General features: G+C 52.3%; 1 protein-coding gene across 1 annotated transcript; it reads right to left on the bottom strand.

Moving 5' to 3' along the window:
- Window positions 1-4520: 4520 nt before the first annotated feature.
- NR1I2 (nuclear receptor subfamily 1 group I member 2) lies at window positions 4521-16343 on the bottom strand. Its single transcript, XM_062181033.1, has 8 exons — window positions 16099-16343; window positions 13514-13647; window positions 11103-11290; window positions 10021-10295; window positions 7521-7663; window positions 7224-7340; window positions 6839-6944; window positions 4521-5565 (listed from the first exon to the last, which is right to left on the bottom strand). Exons 1-8 carry the CDS (start codon window positions 16341-16343, stop codon window positions 5421-5423), a joined length of 1353 nt encoding a protein of 450 aa, XP_062037017.1. The 3' UTR covers window positions 4521-5420.
- Between the last annotated feature and the right edge of the window lie 4164 nt (window positions 16344-20507).

The raw sequence follows: 20507 nt of genomic DNA, 5'->3' as shown, positions 1-20507 counted from the left end.
AGATGGGTGTGCTTCTTCACATCCTCTTTCTCCAGAAATGAGAGGCCACTCTGGGCCGTCTCTCATTTCTTGTTGTGTCATGACTTTGACCAAAGTCCAGGTCAAGTAGGCTGCAACATGACTGACAAATGGAACAAAGTGTACAGTAGCTTACTTAGATCTTTGTCCTGAGCTTTGGAAACTAACCGAACCAGGATCTTGAAAAAGAACAGTGGCCACAGATGTCTTAGAAACTAATGCTTTGTTCTACTTTCTCAAAAGTTCAGGGAGGAGCCAGTGTTGTAGCCTAGCAAGTAAAGCCACTGCCTGCAATGCCAGCACCCCTTACAGACACCGGTTTGTGTCTCAGCTGCTCTACTTTGGATCCAGCTCTCTGGGAAAAGCAGCAAAAATGGCCCAAGTACCTGGGCCCCTGTCACATGGGAGACCCAGAAGCTCCTGCCTCCTTGCTTCAACCCCTGGCTCAGTGCTGGCCAGTGCAGCCATCTGCAGAGTAAACCAATGGAAGACTCATTGTCTCTTCCCTCTCTCCTCCTCCTCTCCTCTCTCCTCTCTTCTCCTTCCTTCCCTCCCTTCCCCTCCTCCCTCCTCCCTTCTTCTCCTCCTCTTTCTTCTTCTCTCTCAAACTCTTTCAAAATTAAATAAATCTTAAAAAATTCAGGAAAGGGAATAATGAAAAGCCAGATGTTTGACAATAGGAAACTTGAGTCTGGCTCCTAGTCCCATAACTTGAGAGCCACAAAACTGCTGAAAAGAAATATCTGTTGTAGCTCTTTGGTGTATCTAACCTAGAATCTTAGTTAATCTTGGACTACATTTAGTAGTTATAGTCTGTATAAATCACATGTGCATATCAATTCAATGTGCGGAGTGTTTTAAATCAATACCAGGAGGTGGGAGTTTACCTCACAAACCCATCTTAATCTAACCTACCCTCACCTTTCCCTAGGCACCTCTGACAACAATTTCAGGCTCTTGAACGAGTAGCACACTGAAATTGTTTTAATCAGCAAGGGGATATGCATATGAACACAGCTAAATGGAATTTATATTTCTAAATTACACATTTATACTTTTAATTGAATCCATAATTAGGCAAAACTTCTGGGAGCAAGAGCTGTATAATTTAGAAAGAGGAACTCTTTCTCCCTCAATTGCTTTTCTAAAAATGAGTGCTTTCTCCCTTTGCTGCAGAAAAGGCTAGTAAGTCTAGAGATATGTCAGGGATTGTGCTGACTTACATTGATTTCTATTGATGGTGTCTTAGATTTTCAAAGTTTGGTTGTAAAATAGTAAAAGCTAAGCAATTATTTGTTTCTAAAATTCAGTTACCTTGCAGTTTCATTTGCAATTGATTATTAAACATTTAGAATTTATTCAACTACTACTTTTTTTTTTTTTTTTTTGACAGACAGTGAGAGAGGGAGAGAGACAGAAAGGTCTTCCTTTTTCCGTTGGTTCACCCCCCCCAAGTGGCCGCTATGGCTGGCGCATTGCGGCCGGCGCGCTGCGCTGATCTGAAGCCAGGAGCCAGGTGCTTCCTCCTGGTCTCCCATGTGGGTGCAGGGCCCAAGCACTTGGGCCATCCTCCACTGCACTCCTGGCCACAGCAGAGAGCTGGACTGGAAGAGGAGCAACCGGGACAGAATCCGGGGTGCCAGTGCCGCAGGCGGAGGATTAGCCTAGTGAGCCGAGGCGCCTGCCCCACTACTACATTTTTAATTATAGTACTTAGACCTTGAATTTTTATGTAAAACAATCCTTTCATGAACAAACCAAGTTGAATGATCAAATTTTGCATTTTTAAAAAATGTATTTGAAAGAGTTACACAGAGGGAGAGACACAGAGAGAGATCATCCATCCTCTAGTTCACTCCCCAAATGGCTGCAATGGCCTGGGCTGGGCCAGGCTGTCGCCAGGAGCCAGGGGCTTCATCTGGGTCTCCCAGGGGGTGCCGGGGCCCAAGCACTGCATTCTTAGAGCAAGAGTCTTAAGATGTGTAAAGGGCAATAAGTAGTGATATACAAAGGAGCTATAAAAAGTTAATGGAAATTTCCTATGATGAAAACACTGCATGGTTTCAAAGATCTTTTGCACCAAAGGAAAAAACTTTTAATTTCATTTTTCCGTGAATATTTTAAAGTTCTCTGTAGGTAGAGCATAAATAGATAATGTGTGTGTTTATGTAATATATACTATTTCCTTACTCCCACATTTCTTTTTTTCCCCAGAAAAGAAACGCAAATAATTTTAACATCTCCAGCCAAGAACATACTTGCTGAGCTGAAGTTATAGGTGTGGAGTACATAATGTAGAATTGGTTAAAGTGTTATTTGTGGAAATACAAGAAAAAATTTTATTTAGGGGCAGCCATTGTGGTGCAATGGGTTAAGCCATCTGCTTGGAACCGGCCCCTTGGGATCCCCACATTCCATTTGGAAATGCCTGGGATCCAGTCTCACCTCCACCTTCTGATCCAGCTTCCTGCTAATGTGAGATAGCAGATACTAGCTCAAGTACTTGGGTTCCTCCCATCCACTGGAGAGGAGTCCTGGGCTTCTGGCTGCAGCATGGCCCAGCCCTGGCTCCTGTTGGCTTTTGGAAAACAAACCCAAGAATAAAAGATCTCTTCCCCCTCTGCCTTTCAAATAAACTTTTTTTAAAAAAACAAAGATCTTTCTTTCTCCCTTTCTTCTCTTTTTCTCCTCTTTCTTTTTTTTCTTTTTCTTCCTTCTTTGAAAGGCAGAGTTACAGAAAGAGAGAGAAAGGCAGAGAGATCTTCCATCTGGTGGTTCACTCCCCAAAATGGCCACAACAACCAGGGCTGGGCTGGGCCAGATGGAAGCCAAGAGGCTGGAACTCCATTCAGGTCTCCCACGTGGGTGTCAAGGGCCCAGTGGGTATCAGGGGCATGTGGGTGTTGGGGGCCTAGGCATTTGTTCCATCTTCCACTGCTTTCCCAGCCATTAGGGAACAGCCAGTACTTGAACCGGTGCTCATAGGGGATGCCAGTGTCTCGTGCATCTGCTTAGCCTTGTGCCACAACACTGGCCCCTCAAACTTTTTTTTTTTTTATTTGACAGGTAGAGTCATAGACAGAGACAGAGAGAAAGGTCTTCCTTCTGTTGGTTCATTCCCCAAATGGCCGCTACAGCCAGTGCTGAGCCAATCCGAAGCCAGGAGCCAGGTGCTTCTTCCTGGTCTCTCATGCGGGTGCAGGGCCCAAGCACTTGGGCCATCCTCCACTGCCCTCCCGGGCCACAGCAGAGAGCTGGACTGGAAGAGGAGCAACTGGGACTAGAACCCGGCGCCCATTTGGGATGCCGGCACCACAGGTGGAGGATTAACCAAGTGAGCCATGGTGCCGGCCCAGGCCCCTCAAACTTTGAAAAGCATTTTATTCAAAGATGGCTATAAACAAAGCAGATACTTTGATACTCTAGCTTTGAGGACACACAGGAATAGTAGATGTGTGCAAATGGTTCTGCTCCAACACATTTACTGACTATCACCATAGTCTCAGACTGGAGCAGTCCAGCATTCTGGGCTCAGAAGCAAACACGGGCTCCAGTCAGATGGGGAACAGACCTGCTCTCACCAAGTCACATGCATATACCCACAACCACCATGCCTATCCTTCCTCTCACATACACAAGTGCCTTAGGGAACCCTCACTTGGATTCCAGATAACCACAGAACTCCAGTACAGCTCAGCATCCAAAGAAATTTCTCATGCTTCTTATATCACTTGTTACTTCTCCTTTTGATCCAAGTTATTTGGATTTCTGCTTTGTTTTCTTTTTATTTATTTATTTATTTATTTATTTATTTTTTTTGACAGGCAGAGTGGACAGTGAGAGAGAGAGAGAGAGACAGAGAGAAAGGTCTTCCTTTTGCCGTTGGTTCACCCTCCAATGGCCGCCGCGGTAGCGCGCTGCGGCCGGCGCACCGCGCTGTTCCGATGGCAGGAGCCAGGTGCTTATCCTGGTCTCCCAGGGGGTGCAGGACCCAAGCACTTGGGCCATCCTCCACTGCACTCCCTGGCCACAGCAGAGAGCTGGCCTGGAAGAGGGGCAACCGGGACAGGATCGGTGCCCTGACCGGGACTAGAACCCGGTGTGCCGGCGCCGCAAGGCGGAGGATTAGCCTGTTGAGCCACGGCGCCGGCCATCTGCTTTGTTTTCTTAACAATAAACTCTCTGAGGCCAAGAAACATGTGGGCCAATGTCAGATGCCCCATAGCAGGTTGCATAACAAGTGTTCTTCAAAAAGGTCATGGAAAATGGAATTACAAGGTAAGTTTACTTTAGCATGCACAAAAAAACTTGAAATTGAAGGCTAGTGGTTTTTTATAACATTTTCCATGAAATTTTTTAAGATCCTCATAATTTACTGCTTAATATGTGCAGGATCTTAGTCCACCCGAACGAGGATGGACTGGGTCCAAAGAAAGGTAAGTGCACCGCTCGCCCGTTCCCCAGCCTCCCGATCCCGGAGACAGACGCAGCGGAGAATCAAGTCAAGCAAGCAAGAACTCGGTTTATTGCGCATGTAGCAAAGCCTTTTAAAGCACAAGACTGCAGGATTACTGGGGCAGGGCATAAGGACCAACCAATTATTTAAAAGGTCATTTTACAGGGCGACTTTTTACAGGACCAGCCATATGTCTGTACACTCATCATCAGTTGTCATCACCTCCCTGATACTGCACGGCCAATCAGCTTTGGTGGTAAACGACTTTGGGTACCGCCCACCTTACTTCCTTTGGGTGCCATCTTTGAATTGCCACATGTGCCTAATTTCCCTGCAGGCGCCATCTTGAATTGCCTCCTGTGCCTAATTTCCCCACAAATAAGGTGTTTGAATAAACGTGGAAACACAAAAGGATGTGCCCAGAATAAAGTCACGGCAAGCTTCTGACATTTGTGGCAGGCCTCCTGGCCTCTCGCTAGGAGACCCACACAGCCTTGGAACACCTGAGCAGGTCAGGACAGGAGGCCGGGGGTTGGGAATGGGTGGGAAAATGGGAGCCCAAAGGGTTTGAGGTAGCAATGAAAAGACTGGAGCTAATGAACTTGGGTGTGGGTGCAGATCCTCAGATTGCCCAGCCCTGGGCACCCCTTCTCGCCTCCCACCACAGCACATAAGTGGATTTGGGATTTGGGGATCTAGTCCCAGACCCCAGGACCATTTCTAGGGAGAGGGTAGCCAGTGCATTCTCCATGGATGGAACTGTGGTCAGGGGCTAGAGGGGGCACAAGTCCTTTCCTGAGAAATGCTAGCCCCCTGTGGCCACAGCAGCAGGTCTCCGGGAGAGGCAGGCTCACAAGGCTTCGTTGACCATCGGTGGTGTCCACATGGGGGCTCAGAGAGCTGTGGGCCTGGCTGCCCTGTTAAGGCCTAGTCCAAAAGCAGCTGCTCAGCCATCTGTGGTGCTAAACAGCTCCCGCATGAGGGGGGTGGCGAAGGGGTGTGTGTCCTGGATCCGCAGCAGCCGCTGCGTGTGCTGGGCGTTGATAGTGCGAAGCTCAGTGAGGACAGCCATGATCTTCAGGAACAGGAAGCTGTGGGCCGGCCGGAGGACAGGTCAAGGATGCAGCCGCCCTCTCCCCAGCCCGCCCCCCGGGGACCGCCTTGAGGCTGGCCAAGAGACACGGCTTGACTGAACACCTTAAGCTTCCCTTTCAGCATGGGGATTCAAGTGGCAGCCACACTCTCCCTACTCCCACCCCTCCACAGCGCTGGAATCCTGGCACAGACACTGAGGCACAAACAATGCAGAGGTAGTTGTGTGGTGAGCGGTGGGGCAGGGCAGCTCCCTGCCTTGGTTAAAATCCAGGGGCCAGGTCCAAGCAGAGCAGACGTGCAGGTCGAGCACTGCAGGCTGAAATCCCTGTCCGGCTGCAGCTCTGAAGCTAGCGTGGAAGACACGCCACACCTGGCATCTCCCCCATGATGAAAAAGAAAACAGCTCCAGCCTTGTTCCACCCTGGGGAGGCCTGAGCAATTACAAACACGGCCGCTCCAGCAGCCCAGGACACTGGGCCAACATAAAAGCTGCTGCAGGCCAGGTAAGGGTTTCAGTGGTAAGTTCACCCCATGCTGGTCTTGGTGTTAATCCTTATGGCCTTGGGCTCAAAGCAGGCCAAGCTCATTCTTGGGTCTGTTGGCAACAGACTAGGCACTAGGTAGGCCCCAGATTAAGCACTTAGGACCAGTGAAGGTGTGAAGTCTCTGGGAGTTGAGGCCACACACTGAGGAGTTTCCCACCCGCTGGGCAGGTGCGCTTCCTGCCTGGTCAGCTGTCATGGAGAGTTGTGCTTGGCACTTGCTTTGGCAGCTCCACCACCTGCAGAGCCTTGGGCAGCAGCTTGCGCCTCGCCCCCATGCAGGATGGTGGTGGTGTTGCCTTCTGGCAGTGTTTGGAGGATTAAAGATGATGTGGTCCATGCAAACTGCTTCTGATCGATTGACTATGATTGATTGATTTATGATTAGCAGTATTAGTGTGACCATTCCTATCATTGTGGGGTTCCAGCTATTGCTAGAAGACTCTGCCAAAAGACTCCAGAGAATATCTGGCTCTTTCCACCTCTTGATGATCACACTAGTGGGGAAGGCGCTGCACAGAGAAACATCCTAGCAATCAGACACAGCCCCTGGCCCTCCTTAGTTTTCCCCAGGACTTGGCTGGCACTGGGGCTGAGCGGGCAGGAAGCCTCAGGGGAGGTCACAGTCTCCAGACTGCTGTCCCCGAGAGCCCTAGGCAGACAGAGCCACAGGTAGAAGCCCCCCATACCCACCCCGCACACTTCCTCCCTCCCTGCTTGTGCTCACCGGTGGGTGGGCTGCGGCCGACTGCACTCGATGTAGGCTTTCAGGGTGATGGCGAATCGCTCCTGAAGCTGGTCCACCACTCCGCGCTGCACCACACCTGGGCGGTCTGGCGGGGAGGGGAAAGCAGTGTGGGGCCAGCCAGGCAGTGGAGCCCAGAGCGGGAGCTGCCAGCTAACCAGCTGCCAGAGCAGGAGTCACCAGGCAGGAAGGGAGGGAGGACTTGGGCCTTGCCTCAACCCCCCCCCCTCCCCCCCGCCCAGGGAGAAACCAGCCAGAGTTCCCATGCTGGCTGTGCAGGGAGTGTGGAGCAAGGGTTGGCAGCTGGGACCTTCCCTGAGGAGGGCAGATCAAGCTGAGGGTGCCAGCAGCCCGGGGAGGCCATCACCTGGGGAGAAAAGGGAGATGGCCTGCATCAGCACGTACTCCTCCTTGTGCAGCTGCAGCTTCTTCAGCATGTAGTGGAATCTCAGCAAGGGATCCACAAGAAGTTGCTGGAAGCCTCCTGAGTATGGATGCAGGAAGGAGGGGCAGCTTTTCGGGATGCTGAGCCAGCACCCAGCCTTCCCTCACCAAGGCCCATCGCCCAGTCTTCCTGCCCATGGTCCCAGACCCTGAAGACCCTGGCAGGACCTTTTCCCTCCCCCAGCTAGGGCAGGCAGGCAGGCAGGCATCCTGCAGGCACCTTCAGGGTCTTCCAAGCAGTAGGACAGCCGACCACACTCCCAAGTGCCAGTCTCTGCGTTGAACACGGTGTTGAATCTCAGGAGGTACAGCTCGAGGGTGGCTCCCTTGAGCAAGGAGATCTGGTCCTCGATGGGCAAGTCCCTGGCAGCAGGGAGGGGGAGGGAATGACAGCTTCCAGGAGGCTGCCCAGAGGATGGCTCCAGCGCTCGTCCCCACAACCCAGAACATGGATTGGGGGCGGGGTCAGGGAGGTGAGGTAGGATGGGCGCCCGTCCCTGGGGATTAATGCTGCTGCGGATGCGTCCTGGCTGCCTCCCACCTCTCTCCCTCACAGTCCTCTCCTGCGACCTTCACTGCTCACTCACTTAGTCTGGCATCCAAGTTCCAGACAGCCTGGCCCATCTGCTCCAAATACCCACCCAGCCACTGACCTACCCCTGACAGCTCAGCCCTGGCCTCACCTGTTCTACCTCACTTCCCACCACCCTTGGAATAATGGCTCTGGCCACCTCATTGCAGTAAACCCTGCTAGTTCTTCAGGCCAAGCTATGTCTTTGGTCCTCCCATGAATCCTTCCAAGCACAAAGTCCTTCCACAGGTGTCACTCCTTTGGCAGGAGCTCCATGCGGCTTGCCGCTCATGCTTCCTGCTGACTCTGTTGGATTTAACAGGTGCACACTCCTATTTCTGCAGTCTGGAGGTGTTGAGCCCCACTCCCAGTGCCTAGCCATGACACTGTGTAATAAGCCTCCATGGTCAGCCTTCCCATCCGTCCACCCCTGAGGCCATCATTCCTGACATGCAGGAGTCTCTGGAAGCCCGGGAGGGACGGCCTTCAGCATCACCTCTCAGGAAAGCCCCGCCCCGGTTATGGTCTCCTTAGAACTTCACACCCTGTGGTCCTCACACCCAGCCTTGTTTTAGGTCCAAAAACAAAAGCCGGAATGTTGACCTTATGCTTCTGTGTCTTCCCAGTGCATGGTAGGGAGCTGACTCTGAAGTTTGCATTCTGTGATTTTCAAATCTGCCATCTACCACTGATTAGCTGGGACCTTGTTCAAGTCTCTTAACCTTGGGAAGGCTCAGTTTCTATCTGTAGAAGGAAGGTGACAGTGAAGCCTAGGGTCTGTGTGCTCAAAACTGATGATCACCAGGCAAGCCTTTATCCTAATGATTAAGACACCTGTCAAGATGCCCGTTGAAGCTTCCCCGTCACAAATCTGAGTACCTGGGTTGTCAGATGCCTGGCTCCAGCTCCTGACTCCAGCTTCCTGCTAACGCAGACCATGGGAAGCAGCAGAGATGGCTCAGGTACCTGCTACCCACTTGAGAGACCTACACTGAAATCCTGGCTCCTAGCTTCAGCCCAGCCGAGTTCCAGCCCTTGTGGAAACATTGAGTATGAACCAGTGCATAGGAGCTCTCCATCTCTGCCTCTCTCTCTCTCTCTCTCTGTGTGTGTGTGTGTGTGTGTGTTCCAGCCTCTCAAATAAACACATTTAAAAAAACGTTGGTTTGGAGAAACAACAAATGACCTCTTCTCCTGGCATTACCCTGTGGATCAACATGTATCCACAGGGATCTGCCAATGTCCAAATTGCTAAGTAGCCTTCTGCCCTTGCTGCCTTGATCGAAGCTGCTGCAACCTGAACCCACTCCAGCCTGTTGCCACCTTCACCCCAATAAACCAGCCTTTCCTGTCACCCACCGGGCCACAAGGGGACCTGTGGGCTCCTGGAACACACACAACCTGCCGATGAAATCAGGGAGTCCTTGCATGTTGACTCAGCTCCGTGTGGCCAGGCTGAGGAAGTCAAGGTGGCCAACCCTTGGGCTGACACACACAGCACCACTCCAGGCCTAGCAGACTGCATCTCATGGATAGGAGCTTCCTAGGCCTCCTGCTAACTCAGCGGCCCCATGCTTGTGTGCTCCACACCTGGCCCTGGGGAGACCTGGCTGTTTGGCCCTCAGGACACCCATCACCCCCCAGAGCCTTCTCAACCTTCTCTTGGAAGCAGCCTGCTGGAGCCCCGCACCTGTCCCTCGCTCTCTACCCACATTCTTCACTCTCTGGACTTCCTACCAACTCATTCTTTGCTCTGGAACGGCTGACTTGAGATTCCTGCCCTTACAGGGGAGGGAGGCGCTAGGGAAAGGGGTTACTATCTGAAGTCCTCCGTGGGCCATGCGCTCGTATGCTCCTCAGACATTTTCTCATGTTATACTCCAGGCCTGGAAGGAGGCATTCCTGGCTCTCCTCTGCCAGACGGGGAGATGCAGCTGCATTATTCGGCAGGCCTACGGGCACAAAGCTAATGGGACCTGGAGCCAGGCCTCTATATTCCCCAGCAGCACTGGTGTCCTAGGGGCAGAGTTAAAGCAGGATCTTTTGCGCCCAAGCCTCCCAAACTCAGGGGGCTCTCCCCCAGGTACTTGAGCCACTTGACCATTTTTCGTTCTTCTCCACAACCCATTCCCCCAGCCTCATGTCCTACCTGAAGTAGGAGATGACCTTAGCAAAGTTGATGATGCCTTTGAACATGTAGGTTGACATGTCAGCCAAGTGGGGCAGCAGAGAAAAGAGCTCTTTCCCACTTCTGTCAGCTGGGGGCTTGTAGTTCCAGACGCTGCCGTCTTCCCCCCGCAGCTGCAGAGAAATCTTCAGGGTGCCCAGATCTTCATGGCTCTGTCTCCACCTGCCAGACTCTTCCTCCGGTAGGGCCTGCAGAGATTCTGGAATCTCACAGCCACTGCCAAGCACCTCCGGCAGCTGGGACACAAGCCAGGAGGTGGAGAGAGGAGAGACAGCATGTGTTTCCTAGGCCCCCACACGGGCCCCAGCCAGCCAGCCACAGCCCGAGAGGATGCACGGCTGCCGGTGCTTATTCCTGCATACAGGCGCATGAACACAAGCACTCGGCACATTTCTCCTCTCTGGCATTTTCCCAAGTGGTGCTTTCGGGTTTTAGGAAGTTGCGGTCACACACAGCCCTGCCCAGTGAGAATGCAAGGTGAGAGGGGTGTCTACCCATTCTATGTCCCAAACATCCCAGACACTGAGCTCATACAACCCAAAGAGGGTTTGGGGAGCTACAAACAGAGAGCAGACCTGAGGCCCATGGGCTAACCTGGGTCTCTTAGACACCTCTGAACACAGGGGGTGGAAGACCCCTGGGAGCTCAGATGGGGCTAATGAACACCTGCTCACATGATCACACACACACACACACACACACACAACCCGAAACAGGTCTTGACCCTACGTAGACAGAGCTCTGAATGCCAGCAGCCCATGGAGCCTCTTAGCTTTTCCTCCATCTCTCGCTCATATCCAATCCCTACCTGCTGCAGACACAGAGAGAAGCCATTCTCACTATGAGCCAGTGTTGGACCACCTGGGGGCCTCGCCCCTCCCCGGAGTTTCAACTGAGCAGGACTGCCTGGATTTGCATTTCTAACAAGCCCCAGGGGATGCTGATGTTGCTGACCCAGGGGCCACACCTGCAGGAGACCTGGCAATGAGACTGGAGCTTTGAGGAGTGAACCCAGAAGTGGAGCCAGCTCTGAGACCTCCTACCCGAAAATTCTTGAAATGGGAGAAGGTGGTGTCAAAGGTTTTCATCTGAGCGTCCATCAGCTCCTCGATTATCATCCGCTGCTCTTCCGTCAGCCCTTGCATTCCCGGCGGCTGAGTCTCCATCCGTTCTCTCTTCTTCCTCTTGATCAGAGCCCGTCTCTGTGCCACGGCCACATCGGACATGATCACTGCGGGGACATCCGAACAGGCTCAGCTCCCAGGGGCGCCCCTGCAGGACCCTCTCAAGGCCGCAGAATACGTTAGGTGAAAGGGAGAGTGCTGGCCGCAAGGAGCTCCCCCTTGTCCACACTTGGGGTGGTGGGTGCGGGATCTCCGGGTTCCTCTGGAGAAACACCTGTGTGAGGGTGGAGGTGAGGCAGGGCTGCGGTGCCACCCTCTGCAATGGATTTGTGACCACACTGTGGGGCCGTGGGAGAGTGCAGACTTCCATTTAAAAGGCACTGGGTTTACAGGAAGCCTTTGCCATTGACTGTGACCTCTCACAAGCTCCTTAGCCTCGCCTGCCTTAGCCGCGTGCCTTGCACACTGGAGCAAGGGTGCTTGTGGTGCTGTTGGGATGAGACGGCGCATGCAGGGGACCAAAGAGAGTGCCTCCACACATGTTCAGTAAATGGCCCTGAGAGGATTATTTTCTCGCGAATGACACAGAGAGACCCCTGAGGGCTCTGAGTCTACAAGACTCAGAGAGACTGAGAGAGCTGGGACTACTGCCTGGCAAGGAACAGCAACTGTGGCTGTTTCCTCTATACCTGGAGGAGGCCATGTGTGTGTGCAAAGCCCAGCTGCTGGGGTGCTTGGAGTGGGCAGATCTGCACACACAACCCTTACTCTCAGATCTTACTCTCAGCCGGCTGCAGGCCAGGCTCCCTGCCCACGTGGCTAGAGAACCGGACCCCTAAGAGAGGCTGCCTGGGGCAGGGCAGAAGACCAACAAACTCCTGGTGACTCTAGCCCTCCCCTCACCGCCTCCACTGCCTCACTGTTGCCCACCCCAGCCTGTCTCTCAGGAGTCACCTGGAGGGGCCAGGCTGTGGTGCAGTGGGTTAATGCCCTGGCCTGAAGCACCGGCATCCCATATGGGCGCCGGTTCGAGACTTAGCTGCTCCATTTCCGATCCAGCTCTCTGCTATAACCTGGGAAAGCAGTAGAAGATGGCCCAAGTCCTTGGGCCCCTGCACCCGCATAGGAGACCTGGAAGAAGTTCCTGGCTCCTGGCTTTGGACTGGCACAGCTCTGGCCATTGTGGCCAATTGGGGAGTGAACCAACAGATGGAAGACCTCTCTCTTTGCCTCGCCTCTCTCTGCATAACTCTGACTTTCAAATAAATAAATAAATCTTAAAAAAAAAAAAAAAAGAGTCACCTGGAGGCAGAAATGCGAGTATACTAATGTGGAACAGGCAGCACAGACCACCCTATGTCGCCTGCTAGCAAAACAGCTCCCTTACGCAGAGATAGCATCTGAAAGACTGGGGGCCGTCCCTCCTTATCTGTGCCTCCCCTTCCTCATTTGGTTGTGTGAGACCTGAGCCCCAATCAAGGTGTAACTATTTTAAATTAGGCCTCCATCTTGTAACTTGGGCCTGACCAGGCCCTGAACCCTAAGCCAGAAGTAAATAAATGAACTCCCCTTGCGATAAACTTTCCTAGCAACAGCCGATTAACAGATAACAGAGAAATACCTAGAGTCCCTGGTGTCTTCTCAGGGCAGATAAGGTGATTGATAGCTACCTGAGACCCTGCAGTTCGGCACATACACCCCAGCAGCTCGGACCCTATGCTTCGGCCAATCAATTCAAAAGGTATCAACCCCAAAGCCATCCAGCCACCTTTAGTAGGTCCGTTCCCGCCACTGGATGCACTAATCAATTCTAGGAGATGTCCTTTGAACTTCCTGCGGGATGAGATGATTTGCTAAATGGTACCATGATGTATAGAATGTCTCTGAAAACCCTATAAAAACCCTGTTAACGGAAGGGTCGGGGCTCTCAATTCAGACCCGCTGTGTCAGTGTTGATTGAGAGACCAGGCCGGACCTGCAATAAAACTCTCGTGTGCTTTACAGCGGTATCGGCTCCTTGGTGGTCTTTGGGGACGACTGAACTGGGCATTACAGTTGTAGCACCAGGATGAGGATTATGAAGAGGCCAAAAGCAATCACTCCGGCAGGTGACACTCACCACGCCTCCCAGAGAGCAAGCTAGGGGCCCTCCAGCACCCTTCGTGTGCACGTGGCTGCCTCTGGCCCCTGCAGGAATCTCCCACGTGCCCCTGGGTTCTCCGGGAATGTGGGCGCACATGCCACACCCTTTGCACAGGTGTCTCTGGGCGCGCCTGAGCGGGACACGCCTGACTTCCCCCACCCGCCCGCTCTGGGGCCCTGCTGCTCACTCTCCTTCTTCATGCCGCTCTCCAGGCACTTGCGCAGCCGGCAGGCCTGGCACTGGCGCCGGGTCTTCCGGGTGATCTCGCAGGCGCCCTTCCGGAAGGGGCATCTCAGCCGGGCGTTGCGTTTCACGGTCCTCCTGCGGGAGAGCGGGAGCAACGGGTTAGGGGCTGCCGCGGGGCTCCCAGGCCGCGCCCTCCTCTCTTCCAGGCTGCCATGGCCGGGCAAGTGAAGGTTGGGGTTCTTCCCTGGGGTCCCAGGACTCAGCTAGAGGAAGGAGAACGGGGGAGGGGGTCTGCTCTGCAACTCTCCCACAGGAAGCCCCCGGGCCACTCTCTGGGCCGTTTAGCTCCAGGCCCCAGATCCCTGTCCTCTGCACCTGCCATCCCCACCTCCTTCACACCCTTTGCAGTGTTTCCATGGAGATTGGCCTCTGCCCAGATTTCTCCTTCTTGGACAAGGAGGCCCGAGGAAACTGAGGCCAGGAGCATGGGACGCACAGGCGGCCGCTTGCCCTCCAATCCCACTTCTGGATCCGGGGTGGGTGGGTGGGTGGGTGGCCAGGAGCAGCCAGAGGAACTGGTTATCCATGCGGAGGTTTTTCTCCCTCGGAGGACAGAGTGGGCTCTCCTGATGGTGGGAGGAGGCAGAGAGCCCGAGGGCCCGTGCTAGAGGCGGGTGAGGGTGCTGGCTCTGCAGGCCCCCAGAGATGCAGCAGTCGGCCAGCCGCGGGGTAGCTGCTTTGTGGACTCTTGCACGTCCACCCCTCCCCACCGAAGACCCACTCAGGGCTGCTCTCGTTTTATTTTCCCCCATTTCCACGTCTGGGTGGCAGTGGCTCCTGGCCGTGGGGCTAACAGCATGGAAAATGAAGGAAAGCTGGTCCCGGAGCACCAGGGGGCTCTGCAGAGCAGGCCCTGGGGCTGGCCTGAGGGGCTGAGCTGTGCACTCTGTCGGTAGTTTGAGCTCTGAGGCCTCCCCCTACCATCGACCAGCCTAGGGGCCAGGGTCTTTACAGGTACCACCCCTACTTTTGCCCACCTGCTGGCCCAGGTACTTCAAAGTCCACCCAGAATGGTAAAAGGGTAAGGAGAGCGCAGTTAGGAGAGCACACTACTAGTGTGTGCCAGATGCTACACTAGACATTTTGCAGAACTTAGCAAATTTAGTTCTCAAAACCCTATGAAGGGGCTGGCATTGTGGTCTAGCAGGTAAAGCCGCCGCCGCAATGCCGGCATCCCATACAGGTGCCTGCTCCACTTCCAGTCCAGCTCCCTGCTAATGCACCTGGGAAAGCAACAGAGGATGGCCCAAGTCCTTGGGCCCCTTCACCAGTGTGGGAGACCCAGAAGAAGCTCCTGGCTCCTGGCTTTGGGTCAGCCCAGCTCTGGGTATTGCAGCCATTTGGGGAGTGAACCCGTGGATAGAAGACCTCTGTTTCTCTCTAACTCTGCCTCTGCCTCTGGCTCTCTGTAACTTGGACTTTCAAATAAATAAATGTTTAAAAATAATTTAAAATTTTTTTTAAAACCCATATGAAGTCCGTCATTCCATCTTTCTGGCATGGGTAAGAAGGACCGAGGCTTTGAGAAGACAGATCACCACCTGCTCTCACCTCCCCAGGTAAATGGGGAGCTGAGACTTGAATCCAGGTCCACCTGTAGCCGAATCCAAGCTCCTATCCACTACAGGATGTTACCACCCTCTAGGAATCCCAAGAGTAGCCAGGGAAAGGGAGCAGGAAGCAGGGGAGCCCCACACCCTGAGGCGGTCTGCAGGATACCGCTTGCACAGGTGCCCCAGGCAGGGCTGCACCCTGCTTTAGGTGGCGTGTGCCCAGCTCGGCGACACCTTGCTGGCTGCCGACTCGGGAGTAGCCTGGGGCCCTGCTCTAGCAGGTGTGGTGTGAGAGGGTCTTCTGGGAAAGGCTTTCTTGCTCTGCGAGCGAGAAGAGATTGGGCCTTTTTGGTCCTCGGCTGACGTGCTCCCTTAAGAGGAGCCAGACTGAGGATGTCAGAGCTGTCTGGTAAGATGGCGGAAGAGAGACATGGAAAGCACCAAGCCAATGAACTCAGACTTCCTGTTAAGAGCAGCAACACATTTTCCTCATTGTGAAGCTAGCGGAAGGCTCCGTGCTGGGGCTGGGACTTTTCAGTCCTTAATTTCCTGGTCCTTCTTATCGGTAGGGGGGCTTATTTTCTTCTTTTTCACTTATTTTCTGTCGTTCTAACAAGCATCCCACTAAATTTACATGAAAACTCGAATGGTGCATTTTTGAATTCTGTACTCTTTTACTGACTGACCGTCTGGTTTCTTTCAAGAATGCATGAAGAGACGAAAAGAGGGATTATAATGGAAGGGCACCTTCCCCGAGTAGAGCAGAAGGCCGAGGATGAGGGATTTCTCTGAGATGCATGGCTCCGACGAGACTAATGAGAAGCCTTTGACTGGGCCACCACCCCACACTCAGCCTGGGGACGGATCAAGTGGAGGTCCTGCAGCATTGCCCTGCGGGCTCGTGGCCGACCCGGTGAGATGGGACCCAGTGTGCCGATGGTGGCAGGTGGGTGAGAGGCAGAGGGGTAACTACCTGAAAAAGCCCTTGCAGCCTTCACACGTCAGGACGTTGAAGTGGTAACCATTGGCCTTGTCCCCACATACACGGCAAGTCTGGGGCCCTTCCTCCTCATCTGCACTGATGGTGGGCTTTGCTCCCGTGGAGTCTGCTTCGTCATAGCTCGCAAGGCCGGCTTGGTTCCCACTGCCTTCAGATAGCACCTCCAGGTTGGTTTCTGGGCCTCCTGGGCTAGAAGCAAACAAACAAAACAGCCACATGGAATGAAAGGGTTGTACAGTGTCAGGCCAACCTTGGAACCCTCTGTTGCCTGTGTGTGTGTGTGTGTGTGTGGCATTTCAGTCTGATGCTGCAACCAAGAGCTGACGGCTCATGGAATGAATATGAGCGGGGGCTGATGTTGTTATCAAGAAAGATGTGACCAAGACATTCTGTGTACAACAGTAGGGCCTAGGAGAGGACATAGGAAAGAGAACATGGGAGAGAAGAGAAGGAAGGGAGGGAGAAGGGAGGACATGAGGCTGTCTTGTTTGGATCAGGGAGGGGATTCCTGAGTGGGTTGGGGTTAGGAAGCTGTGAGTTGGTCAGAGGGAGCAGCTTGTGGGACAGACTACTTACGCAAGGTGATTTCTGGGATAGAGGAGATCCAGGGAGGATGGTGCCTCAGGTGTGGTAGGGCCCAAGATTCCAGAGAGAGCTGGAAAAAGTGGGCTTTCCCCCGAGGAACCAAGCAGCTAGGAGCCAGGACCACAGTGCAGGAGAAAGTGGCCTGTGCCCTGGCAGAGCCGGGGCTTAAGTGGATTTCGAAGAATTCATGCCGGTCGTTACTCAGGGCGTCCTCCTGGGCTGAGATTCTGCACGGGACCTGCACCGAGGGCGATGAGTGGAAGCTGGAGCCTGTCCCATTCACTCCACCCCCAAAACTCTCTCCAGGCACTGATTGCTAAGGCCAACCACACCACCGATGATGCTGCCTCTTCCAAAGCCATCAAAAAACTGGGAGTGAAATTTCAAGACATACTTCTACTCCTAATAGCATGACAGATGATGGATGCCTGACAGTTCTGCCTATGAAGTGACTAAGAAATTAATCTGGGCTGGCACCATGGCTCAATAGGCTAATCCTCCGCCTCGCGGCGCCGGCACACCGGGTTCTAGTGCCGGTCGGGGTGCCGGATTCTATCCCGGTTGCTCCTCTTCCAGTCCAGCTCTCTGCTGTGGCCTGGGAAGGCAGTGGAGGATGGCCCAAGTGCTTGGGCCCTGCACCCGCATGGGAGACCAGGAGAAGCACCTGGCTCCTGCCTTCGGATCAGCCCAGTGCGCCGGCTGCAGCGCACTGGCTGTGGCGGCCATTGGAGGGTGAACCAACGGCAAAGGAAGACCTTTCTCTCTGTCTCTCTCTCTCTCTCTCACTGTCCACTCTGCCTGTAAAAAAAAAAAAAAAAAAAAATCTTCAACCCTCGAATCTGATTTCAAGTGCTCTGGAGTTGGTCGCTGCACCAGACGCTCAGCGAAGTGGACGCCAGTCCTCCTCCTTGGAGGACCTCACTTCCCCCTTTCCAGCTGGGCACCACCAATCACACACATAATTCCCGAGGAATGCAGGCGAACACAAATCATGAGTAAAGATGAACCCAGCACCATGAGCACAAACCAGCAAAAACAGCTTACAGTAGAACGAGACCACAGAGTATGTTTAAATGAAGATGTTGAAGACATAAATAAAGATGCAAAGACCATAAAACTACCTGAGCAGATCCAAAAAAAGGAAAAAAGTTGATTATCAAATTGAGCAATAACTGGGTGGAGAATGGCTCAGCTGCCAAATAAGACCCACAAAATCATTTGGTCTGGGCCTGCCAAGGCAACCACAGGCAGCACTTGAAATTATAAATCTATAGCAGGCTAATTTGTATAGCCTGCGAATGATGTTGTAAATATCCCAATGGCTCTTGACAGATAAAAGTTTCCCTACCCTATAAACTAATAATGACAATGTCTTGGGAGTTAGAAAAGTCTAAATACAACTAAAGTAAGCATCAAGGGGTAAGTCAGGAAGTGGACAAAGTTTCTCTAAGGTTCTGTGTTATTGAAAGAAAGAAAAGATAGGAAATAACTTAGATTTTTATTAATAAAATGTGCTTCTTTTTTAAAGATTTTTTTATTTATTTGAAAGGCAGAGTTACAGAGAGGCAGAGAGAGAGAGAGAGAGAGAGAGAGAGGTCTTCCATCTGTTGGTTCACTCCCCAAATGGCCGCAATGGCCAGAGCTGTGCCGATCTAAAGCCAGGAGACAGGAGCTTCTTCTGAGTCTCCCACATGAGTGCAGGGGCCCAAGGACTTGGGCCATCTTCTGCTTTCCCAGGCCATAGTAGAGAGCTGGATTGGAAGAGGAGCAGCCAGGACTCGAACCGCCAGCCATATGGGATGCTGGAACTTTAAGCAGTGGCTTTACACACTATGCCACAGCGCCATCCCCATTGATTAATAAAGTATGCATCTTAAAATGTCAAGGTAACCAGTAGAAATCTAGAAACAGCTAGTAGAAAGGGGGAAAAATGGAAGAAAAAATGCCTGAAAGGAGGCAGCTAGAGATAGAAAAAGAAACTGAAAAGGTGAGGCAGATATGAGAGAGCTTGAGACATTCACTGACTCACTCCCCAGATGGCCACCAACAGTCAGGCCTGGGCGAGGCCAAAGCCAGGAGCCAAGAGCCAGGAGCTTTATCCAGGTCTCCCAGACCCCTGGGCCAATCTCCACTGCTTTCCCAGGCGCATCAGCAGAGAGCTGGATCGGAAGTGGAGCAGCCGGGACTAAACCACATGGGATGCTGGTGGTGCAGGTGGTGGTTTATCCTGCTGTGCCGCAGTGCAGAGCAGATTAGCGTTCAGTGTAGACAGATGTGCACCCAGTGCGGAAGGGTATATTGGGGAATCATCTCACTGGAAACAGAAACCTGTTGAGGGGACTAGAGGGATCACCCAGACAGAGCAGCCACCCTTCTCCTCTCTGTGGAGTGCTTCGCTGCCTGCCTCCATGCTGGGTAATGGAAACAAGGAGTCCTCATTTTCCTGATTAAAAACAAAGACAACAGCAAAAACAAAACAAAACAAAAAAAAACTTAAAATCCAGGAGTAGAATGACTCTTCCTAGTTTAAGACAATCTTTCTTACCAACAGCCTATAACATACTCTGTGAAGAAACACTAGAGTTATCTTCAGTGGAATCAGAGAAAAAATAAAACGTCTGCTTTAAGAAGAGCCCATGAGAGTATAGTAGGCATGGAAAGCCAAGATATCATGGAAAAAAAAAAAAGACCTAAATGAATGATCTCTGTGAGTGAGATCCCAGTGGAAAGAACGGGGCCATCAAAGAAGGAGGTACCCTTCTCTGAAGGGAGGAGAGAACTTCCACTTTGACTATGACCCTATCGGAATAAGATCAAAGTCAGCGAACTCTAAAGGCTTCCATAGCCCTGGCAACTCATGACTAGAGCCTAGGGAGATTGCTGACGCCATGAACAGGAGTGTCAAATTGTTTTTTTTTTTTTTTTTTTTTTTTGACAGGCAGAGTGGACCGTGAGAGAGAGAGACAGAGAGAAAGGTCTTCCTTTGCCGTTGGTTCACCCTCTAATGGCCGCCGCGGTAGCGCGCTGCGGCCGGCGCACCGCGCTGTTCCGATGGCAGGAGCCAGGTGCTTCTCCTGGTCTCCCATGGGGTGCAGAGCCCAAACACTTGGGCCATCCTCCACTGCACTCCCTGGCCACAGCAGAGAGCTGGCCTGGAAGAGGGGCAACCGGGACAGGACCGGTGCCCCGACCGGGACTAGAACCCGGTGTGCCGGCGCCGCAAGGCGGAGGATTAGCCTGTTGAGCCACGGCGCCGGCCCATGGAGTGTCAAATTGTTAAATCAGCAACAGGAGTCACTGTGTACTTACACCCCATGTGGGATCTGTCCCTAATGTGTCGTCTAAAGCGAAGTGATGCTATAACTAGTACTGAAATAGTATTTTTATACTTTGCGTTTCTGTGTGGGCACAAACTGATGAGGTCTTTACTAATTATATACTGAATTGATCTTCTGTATATAAAGAGAATTGGAAATGGAAAAAAAACAACCTGGTGTTAAAAAGGAAATGGCATAGAAAATTAATTAATTTGAAAAAAAATTATGTAGGATCTCTGTCTTTAATGTGCTGTACATTGCTATTTAATGTTATAATTAGTAATCCAATGGTAGTTTTTTCACTTTATGTTGCTATATGGGCAAAATGTTGAAATCTTTACCTAATATATACTAAACTGATCTTCTGTATATAAAGAGAATTGAAAATGAATCTTTACATGAATGGAAGGGGAAAGGGAGCGGGAAAGGGGAGGGTTGCAGGCGGGAGGGAAGTTATGGGAGGGGGGAAGCCATTGTAAC

Source organism: Lepus europaeus, chromosome 2 (genome assembly GCF_033115175.1).
Source record: "Lepus europaeus isolate LE1 chromosome 2, mLepTim1.pri, whole genome shotgun sequence".
Classification (NCBI taxonomy): domain Eukaryota; kingdom Metazoa; phylum Chordata; class Mammalia; order Lagomorpha; family Leporidae; genus Lepus; species Lepus europaeus.
The sequence above is the reverse complement of the archived record's forward strand: the minus strand, read 5'-3'. Positions and strand labels throughout refer to the sequence as shown.